Here is an 11113-nt window from a genome sequence, read left to right as displayed (position 1 = left end):
AAACACCCACGTGTATAGCCTCCATTTTCCGATTCAACCAATACATATCGTTAAGTTGTATCTTCAACTCTTTGTTACTGGCAGCCACATTTTAGTAAGGATAATCACGCTCCATAGCTTGGGAAACAATGGGGACCGTGATCGGCTCACCTTATGAAGTAATACTTCGCATCTCCCACCGGATTTCAAGCATATTTGACGAAGATGATGAAGAACTTGCACCCGTGGCAGGGTAAGTCATAAAGCATGGATCTTTCGGAGGCGGCTGGCTAGGAACGATATTTGCATCATGAGCCAGGCGTGATAACCCCGGGAAATCAAACACATAGATGTGCCTGTTGTATCTCCCAATTACAGGCTTCGGAATCGACAAGTACCAGGTGACATACTGCGGTTCATCAATATTCCTCTTTGTATTTAGTTCATACCTCTCTTCCACGGTATTATTCTCAGTCGATCAAAATCTAATGCAGAGGTTTGCATCTGTGGTGGCGGGTTAATTGCAATTGCATATATACCTTGTAACTGGTACAACAGTCTTTCTCCCAGGCACCAAACCCCTATATCCATTTATGGAGTGTAAAAACAACTATACGGAGAGAATAATCAAGAGTACGTTCTACATCATTACCACGACACTCAGGAAAATTAATGTAAGGGAACAACAACATTCCTGTGGCTCCGAGTCATCTGTTGAAACCTCTGAACAAAACTGGAAACCGAGACGTCGCTGCCAGTGTCCTACGCCCATTTGGTCGTGAGGTACATGTCCATGTTTGGAAATCTATGGGTATCGTCTTTAAGAATTGGTTTATCAACATGGAAGTAGGTATACCACCAATATTGTAAATTACTCCATAATTTTAGTTCATAAAATTATTTAAATTTAAAAATAATACTTTGATATTTACCTCTACAATGCCCCAGAAATCAGTGAAGTTAGCTATACCAATGGACGTTTGATCCAACCTACAATACATTTCTGTTAAAATTGCAGAGCCCCAGTCATAATCTGGTACTTTGTCAAGATCTTCTAACACTTCAAGCCAACCAATATGAGAAACAATAGTTGAGTTTGAAAGAACGTCTGACCCAATACCCATAAGATAAACACTCTTTCGAGTTCAGGATAATCATCTACATTTGTTGAGTTGTGTTCTGGTTAAGGAAAAACTTCAACGCTGAACATAATAGGCCACCTCCTTTCAAATCTTTATGATCTTCACGTACACGTGTTTCTATAAACGAGGGAAGAAGCGTCTGCCATTTATTATTTGATATTCATTCGTTTTGGTTGTATGGTACAGAATCTCCCTCTCCACTTGGGATCCCACAAATGAAATACAAATCAAGGAGAGTAATTCCTATTACAAGAATAATATCAACTATGATTAATTCTTTTGATTATTTAATAATTGTTTAAAAATAAATTTAAGTTAAGTTAAATAAATTTACCAATTTCAAAATCCATAGAACGGAACGTGTGCGTCGTCGGCCACTACCTTTCTACCAATACTTTCACAATTTTGTTATTGTGTCTTTTAGGTTTCACAATATACAATGCACACCAGGGATATCCGTCAACCCTTTCTCGGACTGTAGGGGGTAGACCCTCATAAATAGCCTTTAAGTCATAAAATCCACCTCTCATGCTATAAAAACTCTTAGACCGCTCTTGATGCTCCGACACATGACCTTGGACTAATGATGGAGCATCAACGACACTCGGAAGCAAACTCTGCTTCCCGATTTTGAGTATAATCTACATATGTAGCAGGCCGCGATACCGGTCCATGTCTTCGATTTCTTTTGTGTTACTATTGACCGCTTTTCTTATGAAGTTGCTCATATTGTATCCAGAAAGTTTTGGTTTAGAAGAGTTTTAGAAGAAGAAATTACAAGTTTTGAAAATTATAGAAGAAGAAGAATTTTAAAAGAAGAGATAGTAGTGTCTTGGGTGAAATAAATTCAGATGAAGGAATTTATAGGTTTTGAAAATTATAGCAATTGGGAAAAGGGACGTTGTATATTTGACCGTAGACGTTTTTGCTTCTCATTCCCGTGGTTGTGAATCACACGCCGAGTGTAACCTTCACAGACGGGCGGATATTCTCAGTCCTAGCACTTGATAATCAACCGCCCATTTCTTTTCCCATAATGGAGAAACGAGTCTGGCAATCCACCTGGCTCAACACAAGTTTTACTTTGTACATTGGGATAGGAATTGCCCTTGGAACCGGGGAAACCCTAATCGAGACAATCGATTCCACCCACCGCATAACCCATCCGACAGTCATAAGATGTTCTCGGAATCTAACCATCTATAACTCTCCATACATGGTTATGTAAAATACTGGATAATACCCTGAATTCACCCAATTCGTCTCTCTCTCCTCCTCCCCTCTTTCTCTGCGAGTCTACTTCCACAATCAAACTCAAGAACCCTAACAGAACCCTCGTTACAAAATTGGGTGTTTTTTGAGTCAACAGACTCGTCTATTGAATCAATTCGAACCCTTTTCTTCGTTTCCTGTAATCACTCCAGACAAACCCTAAAATCTCCTCGCCAATTTTGTTGTGAAGAAAACCAAGTGGAGCTTGATCAATTGATGGTTAGTTTTTACAGTTACATATATTTAATCTTATTATAATGTCTTAGTTTTTGTTAATTCCATAGAGAAAACCGTAGAGCAGGAGAAAACTATTGTAAGTTATTACCAATGGAGTTCGAACCGTTGAATATGGATAACGAAGGTTTTGAGATAGATTTAGCTTTAGGAGATGATGCAGTTGATATTGTTCATCCTGTTGATGATGAAGAGATGGTTGATAGTTCAGCAAGTAGGGAATATTACATTCCTGAAGGAGATACTAATCTTGAACCGTACGAGGGAATGGAATTTGAGTCTGAAGAAGCAGCTAAAGCATTTTATAATTCGTATGCTCGTCGTGTGGGATTTAGTACCCGTGTTAGTATGTCTAGACGATCAAGGCGAGATGGGGCGATAATTCAAAGATCATTTGTGTGCGCCAAAGAAGGTTTTCGTGTAGATAGAGAAAAGCCAGGAAGTGATGGTAAGGTTAAACGACCTCGTGCTGTAACTAGAGTAGGATGTAAAGCTATAATGGCTGTAAAGATACAGAATTCTGGGAAATGGGTTGTATCTACATTTGAAAAAGGACATAATCACGAATTGGTTCCCCCTGATAAAGTTCATTGTCTGCGTTCTCATAGACATGTATCAGGAGCTGCAAAAGCTCTTATTGATACGTTACAGGGAGCTGGTATTGGACCTAGTGGAATAATGTCTGCTTTAATTAAAGAATATGGTGGAATTAGCAATGTTGGATTTACCGAGAGAGATTGTAGAAATTACATGAGAAGTAGTCGGCAGAGGACTCTTGGGGGTGATACTCAGATTCTTTTGGATTATTTGAAGCAGATGCAAGCTGAAAATCCTTCATATTTCTATGCAGTGCAGGGCGATGAAGAGCAGTATATGAGCAATATTTTCTGGGCTGATGCAAAAGCCAGGATGAACTACGCATTTTTTGGCGATACAGTGACTTTTGACACAACTTTCAGAACTAATCGGTATAGGTTGCCGTTTGCTCCATTCACGGGAGTAAATCATCACGGACAACCTGTCTTATTTGGCTGTGCTTTGCTTATAAATGAATCAGAAGCTTCGTTTATGTGGCTATTTAAGACATTCCTTACTGCAATGTCAGGTCAACCTCCTGTATCAATTACTACTGATCATGACAGGGTTATACGCTCAGCCATCACCCAGGTATTACCGGACACCCGTCATCGTTTCTGCAAGTGGCACATCCTCAAAGAAGCCCAAGAGAAGCTATCCCAGGTATTTCTTCAGCACCCACATTTCGAAGCAGAATTTCACATGTATGTGAACCTGACCGAGTCAATTGAGGAATTTGAATCTTGTTGGTTGGCTCTGATAGATCGTTATGATTTGAGGGATCATGAATGGCTTCGATCTGTATATGCTGATAGGCGGCAATGGGTCCCTGTGTACCTGCGTGACACATTCTTTGCTGAAATGTCCATAACTCAGCGTAGTGACAGTATAAACTCATATTTTGATGGGTATGTGAATGCATCGACGACCCTGCAGCTATTTGCTAAGCAGTATGAGAAAGCCCTTGAGCATCGGTATGAGAAAGAAGTAAAAGCAGATTATGAAACTATTAATACAACCCCTGTTTTGAAGACCCCTTCACCTATGGAGAAGCAAGCGGCAGAGCTTTACACGAGGAAGTTATTTATAAAATTCCAGGAGGAGTTGGTAGAGACCCTTACTTTCTCAGCAACAAAGATGGATGATGATGGACCAATGACTACTTATCGAGTGACCAAATTTGGGGAAGATCACAAGGCTTACTTTGTTAGGTTGAACGCCCTCGAGATGAGAGCAACTTGTAGTTGTCAGATGTTTGAGTTTTCTGGTCTTCTTTGCAGGCATGTTTTGACGGTCTTTAGAGTGACGAATGTTCTTACTCTCCCTTCTCATTATATCCTGAAAAGGTGGACTAGGAATGCCAAGAGTGGGGTTATACTAGAAGAACGTTCTAGTGATCTGTTGATTAGTTGTCGAGAATCTGCTACTGTACGCTACAATAATTTACGTCACGAGGCTTTGAAATATGTAGAGGAAGGGGCAAAGAGTATGGACGTCTATACGGTTGCAATGGAGTGTCTTCAAGAGGCTGCAAAAACTGTTGCTTTAGCAAAAAAGAACGGTGGAAGACTACCTATAGCAAATGGAAGTAGCGGAGATGAGGGTGTTACTGATGGAAGCTTCAGCAGTGGAGGTCTACAATGGGGTTCCGGAGAACCTTTGTCTGGGGTGAGTTGATTTTTCTTAATTTAGTTTCTAATTGTACCTTTTTAAAATTCCATTTCGCTCTTGTCATTAATTGTTTTCACATAAGCTATTTTTATAGTTCTTAAAATTCATCATTTGTTATGGTAGAATACCGGTTATCATTGAGCTTCTAATTTAGAGAATTTAATGAGTTCCCTTTTCTGATTGTGTTCACCAGAACTAAACTATTTATGGTGTTGTTCATTTCTTAGTTCTTCCAATACAGATGTTTATGTACCTTGTTATGTTAACATCTATGGTTAACGATCCCGTTTTTGAAATTTGGTCATGTAACTCCTGTAACTATTTTACTGATAAATGTGTTTCAGTTTGACCACGTAGAATGAAAGTTTTTGCTCTCAGATTTTTTTACATGGTTGTTTCCTTTTGAACACCTCTCTTTTCCTGTATTGAGTAGGTAGTAACAGTGACTAATGTGCACATATTTTTGTAGGATGAAAAGGACAAGAAGATTCAGGAGTTAAACTATCAACTAAGCCGTGCAAGTCGTAGGTGTGAGGTGTACCGAGCAAACTTGCTAACGGTTTTGAAAGATATCGAAGAACAGAAACTACAATTATCCGTGAAAGTTCAAAATATAAAGATTGGTATGAAAGAGTGAGGTGGTTAGTTAGTAATCCATTGTTCCCAATTTTATTTTATTATTATGATAGTTTAGGCACAGTGTGATTGGCGACATGCTTTTTTTCTTCTGAAAGTTAAATCTTATATCTATCAAAAGGAAAATTACATGAGGCTGTCTATACTGTTGGCTGCCCTTATCTCAGTGTTAGGAGCTGAATCACGGGTATCTTCCATCCTCGGATCGAAAAGCAAATACATTCAAACCTAAAAGCAGGAAGAAGAAAACTAGACATCTGTCTCCAATGGGGTTTATAAGGACTTGTTTCCTAGCCTGTTTTGCCAAAACATCTGCCACTTGATTGCTGCTCCGATGATTAAAAGAAAAACCCAAAAGCTTCAGAACCCTTAAAGCTTCAGAGATTATGGCTTGGTTTCTCCACTGAATCATGTTTGCTTGACCTTGTGCAAACTCAATTACTCTCTTGCAATCTCCGTCAATCCAAAAGTGCTGAATGTCCTGCTGCCCAAAGTGCTGTGTCTAGCAAAGTGAGTGCTTCAGCCTCTCCTGGACTGGAGCCATCGATGGTCCCAAATCGAGCTTGGACAGTTGTGTCTGAATCAGAACAAAAAATTAGTTCATAACTTGCAGGAGAAAATTCATCAATCCAAGATGCACCAAAATTCGTGTTGAACAAAATCAGGTGGATTCCATCTTTTGTGGTTGTTTGAGTTTAAGTTTGAGGAAGGTACCGTGGGTATTCCAAAACCATTGTTTTGGCTCAGTCCATTAACAGAAGCAGATGTATTCAGTAGAGAAGGAGATCAGAAATTCAGATGTCTTAGGATTGCAAGTGAAGTCTGCAAACTAGTTTTTGATTTTTCCCGAAAAATTCTCAATTTCAACTATGTTATTATCCTTTTTACCTGCAATCCAATTTGAGTATAAATTCAAAGAGATCCGTGTTAAGATTGAAATCCAAACCTGCAAAAGAACACTAAAAAAACAGATGATTTGGTGATTCAAGGAATTATTACAGAAGATACATATTGACCTAGTTTTTTCCAAACTGATAATGCATTATATATCCATAGAAAAATCTTGATTCTCTGTGACACATTCAGCCTCCAAAAGGCTTTCCAAAAAGCAGAAGCAAAACACGTATGATTTTATTTTGAAGCATCTCATACATTGATTTTAAAGTTAAAATTCCACTTTTTGCCAGAAATCATCTTAGAGTGTCTTTGTTAAGATTTTAATTGATGTCCAAAAAGATTCTTCGTTTTAGTATGTTATCGGACATACTAGTAGGAAAGTTATTTATAACTTTCTCTATATTACAGTTTTGTGTAGTTGAGTCAAGAAACTCAGCCACAACTATTACAAAGTTTAATTTAGAACCACAGCGTGTTTTTAAGTTAGTATCTAACCCTGGTATCCATTTATCTGTCATTTCGCCATCCCCTACTTCCCAACAGCTAAACCTATGAATTAAGGAAACTCCTGCTGTATAATGCATTTCCATATCCAAGATCTATTATAATGTTTTTTAGTGTTAAAAGACCGTTGTCTTTCTAAAATATTTGTGTCTTAAAATAGAAGACCATAAAGCTTTTGGTTGAGTAGCCAATACCCATGCTAGTTTAGTAATCATTGCCACGTTCATTTTATTGGCTTATTTGAAACCCATCTTTCCTAATGCTATTGATTTACATTAGAAATCCCAGCATTTCAGATAGCAACCTTCAACATTGTGAAAAGGAGGGTACTAAGTACACCACCAACTTTTTTAGTTCGACAACTTGTGTGGAAAAAATCTATAACAATTGCAAATAGATCTAATTAAAGATCCCTGAACAATATGTATATATAGAGTTTTCTTCTTATCTCTTCCACAAGCAATTTTTCTAGACAACTAAGTCTGTGAACCTGATTGTGTAAAAGAGTTCTTGGACGATCTCACAAATTAATATCCTAGATCAATTTTTCCGTATCCAAATCAAGAGGATTCTGCCAAGTATGAAACTTATTATCCATCTTTCAAGATACGAATTCTACAAGAACAAGTCTCGTAATTGATCACTATTAATAAGGACTTAAACTACCTAGATTTAATACATACCACTTGTGATATTCTTATTATAAAGATAAAAAAATATAATGCGGAAAAGGAAAAATACAAGACACCAGATTTTTGTTAATGAGGAAAATTGCACCTGCAGAAAAACCCAAGGACCTCGTCCAGCTTTGGGTACCAAATTGTATTAAGCGTCTACCGACACTAGCCTACTATTAGACTTTGGACTGCAATTTGAGACCGAATTAACCCCCAAGCAATTCAGCTGCAGTCGTGCTCCTTACGTTCTAAAACCTCCGAGCTCAACTCAATTGATTTTCCTTAGATGACATCCTTTATAACCTAAGAGTTTATTCAACCTAAGTGAGGAATTTTGATACCAATCTGCCTCTAACAGATCATTTAGATCAAGTCTTGGAAATCTGTTTGAAATAAACAAAGCTAAAAAACCCCGCAAATCCGGAACACTTATAGTTAGTCCACTGAGAATCCTGAATCACTAACCACCTCTCAAGAATTTTTTTAAACCGATCAACAAATTAAGAAGAGTTTTTGATATCTATCTCGAGGAATCACAAAGTCTGACATGAAGAGAACTTTGCGATTTTGATCTATCTCGTTCCTGATCGAGGATTGACGAAAACCTCGACGATCAATAAGAATAAGATCAGGATACATGAACTATCAAGGTAAAGATAGTTAGACCTAGCTTCACGGATCCCTAAGTAAATGCTTTAAGTCGTAAACCTAATTATTTCTCAAATTAAGGATACCTAGGTCAATGGAGGACGACTCTAGAAAGCAACTTAGGACACCAAATTTTCAGTTGTTTGAGTCTCTCTACTATAGAATTTTAATACTGAAGCTAGCTTTGAATTCAAGCAAATATAACTTTAGATTCAAGCAAACACTTTCTTAGTTAAGATGAAATTATTATTAGCAATTCATGTAAGCATGTGAGAAGTGCGTCCTTAAATTACATAGAAGAATATACACTATGGTCTAGGGTACTGGAACCGTGTACAATGATAGTTCATGGAAAATGTGCCACATGAACATATAAGCATAATCGTGTTCAATGACACTCAACTCTTAAACCATGATTCAAAAATACAAAGTGCTTTAGTGAAAAAAGTTGTCTTAGAAGTGTTTATGAGAGTTGTAGCAATACCAAACATATTGTGAAAATAGTTTATAAGCATCTTCTTAGTTCGTACTGGATAGGTTTGTGTAGGGGTACACGTATCTATAGACAAGTCTGTGAACTCAAGATGCTGGGAACGCGTACCGGGTATGTGTATCTCTAGCTATTAACGAACTGAGGCCCTTGGGGTACGTGTATTGGGTATGCGTACCTAGAGATTTGAAACGGGCCGGCACATCCCAGCACAACCCATTAAAAGGCGAGCTGAGCGTGCTATGTATGTGTCGTGCCAGAGATTGAGACATGCCGTATTTTTCCGTGCTTGAGGGCATGTTGTGCTGTGCCAGAAAATAGTCGTGTTGTATCGTGTTGTGCTATGCCTGACACATTTATTTTCTATTTTTAAAGTATATATATATATATATATATATATATATATATATCATGCGTGTCGTTATAGAAATAACTCAACATAACGAAGATAAAATATCAAAAATTGACTAGAATAAACACTCTTTTGTGAGATATACACAAAATGTGTTATATTGTACTGTATTGTGTATGCATGTTATGACGTGCTTTCTTAGAGTGCTATGTTGTGCTGTGCCACGTGCTTATCCGTGCCACGTGTTGTGCTGGGCCACGTGCGGATTACTCTGTCCTAGCACAACATATGAAGCTACCATGCTGGGATAACTCATGTGTTGTGCTGGACTCAAATTTTAGTGTGCTTTGCTGGGCTGTGCTCGTGCTGGAATGACCCAATTTACACCTCCATGCGTACGTATCTTCCTATGTTTCAGAACTCAGATGTCAAGGGTACATGTACTATGTATGCATACATACCATTTGTCAAGATTTCAGTAGTTCTGAAAACTGTCTTTAAATGATTTGAAACATTCCCAATCGCCATATATATGAAATACCATTTCTTGGGAAATTTCCAAATGATTAACTTGAAAGAAAAATAGTTCTTGAGCAATAAATTGTTCTTAACTAAGATTGCTAAGGATCTATGAACATCCATTTCTTGAATCATATTTCAAGATATTCAACAAAACAATCTTGACTCGAAATTTCTTCTTTGCAATATTAAATTTACTAAGAATCATACGTTGTAGTTTCATAAAGATAGAATGGTAATGTCGTAAGTAAATAGGATGGTTCAGTCTTCACATACCTTTTTGTCGATGAAATTTTCCAAATGTCTTCGTTTGAACTTCACTTTTCAATTTTCGAGGGTTATTCATGGATGTCTGATAATCAACTACCATAATCTAATCTTATTCTGAGACTTGAATTTTACTACACTAGAATTCAAGATATGGTTTTATGCATCTAACATTGACAACAAGCTTGAGATAACGAAACATGCGAGTTAGACCAAGCATTGGTCTAACACATTTTCCATTCCCCACCAGAAATATCTTTGATTAGCATTCATCATATTAGTGATCTTTTTAGGAAGAATGAAGCATCCGATTTAGTAAATTTGTAGGATAGTAAGAACCGATTTTCATTTTATGAACTATGTTGTGAAATGATCTATCAATAAAAAGAGGTGCCCTTGTATAAGACTTAGTGACAATTATTTTTTAAAATTTTAAAAGTATAATCATCATCCTTTGGCGTCTTTCAAACTTTTTATCCCAATAACTTCCTCGCGCGATGTCAAATTGACCTCATTATTTCACCGTTGGATTCTCCTTCTAATTTTCTAAAACTTAGTGGGAAGAAAAATTGGAATTGAATGAGCAGAAATTGTTCTTTGACACTTTTTAATTAATGGTACTCCAATTCTTTATTCATTTTATGTCTTAGATAAACTCTTTTCGTCTTATTCAGTTAAATGCACTTCTAAACTCCTAAATTAAGAAATCAAAAACAAAACCAAAATATAATGATAAGAAAACTAACAAGAGAGCAATGCATTTGAGTATCAACCTAGTACAAATAATGCACCTATCAACATATTTGAACATAAGAGGAATCTTGAACTCGTTTAAACTCAACTAAACCCCTAGTTCTTTTTATACGCGAGTCTGAGGTAAGGAGAGTCTACAAACATATCTTGAATCAATATAAGCCTTAATTTTGCGCATGTGATGCGGGGAGCGGAGGCCCTCGAATGAGTCAGAGACTCTAAATTCATACGTTGATGCATATGTGTAGAAATAAAACCCTAGGTTGAGCTCTTGCATGTCAATATCCGTAGAGTGACTTTGAGAACATCCTTCATGAGCGTGGGAAAACCTAAAGTGCGTCATGTGTGTTTTATCCCTTTTTTATTTTTTTTACGATAAGAGAGAATTATATAAGATTAAGGAGAATGTACAAAACTACCAGAGGTAGTACAAGAGAAGCAGAACAATTACAAATAGACAAGGTCCTACTTATGGATAATATTATTTAAATGAACC

General features: G+C 37.2%; 1 protein-coding gene across 1 annotated transcript; it reads left to right on the top strand.

The window, feature by feature from the left end:
- Nucleotides 1-2357: 2357 nt before the first annotated feature.
- LOC113283577 (protein FAR1-RELATED SEQUENCE 5-like) lies at nucleotides 2358-5647 on the top strand. Its single transcript, XM_026532896.1, has 2 exons — nucleotides 2358-4871; nucleotides 5344-5647. Exons 1-2 carry the CDS (start codon nucleotides 2721-2723, stop codon nucleotides 5509-5511), a joined length of 2319 nt encoding a protein of 772 aa, XP_026388681.1. The 5' UTR covers nucleotides 2358-2720; the 3' UTR covers nucleotides 5512-5647.
- The last annotated feature ends 5466 nt before the right edge of the window (nucleotides 5648-11113 follow it).

The sequence above is a fragment of the Papaver somniferum genome, chromosome 5, assembly GCF_003573695.1.
Source record: "Papaver somniferum cultivar HN1 chromosome 5, ASM357369v1, whole genome shotgun sequence".
Lineage (NCBI taxonomy): Eukaryota > Viridiplantae > Streptophyta > Magnoliopsida > Ranunculales > Papaveraceae > Papaver > Papaver somniferum.
Note: the sequence above shows the minus strand (reverse complement) of the source record. Positions and strands in the feature narration are given on the sequence as shown.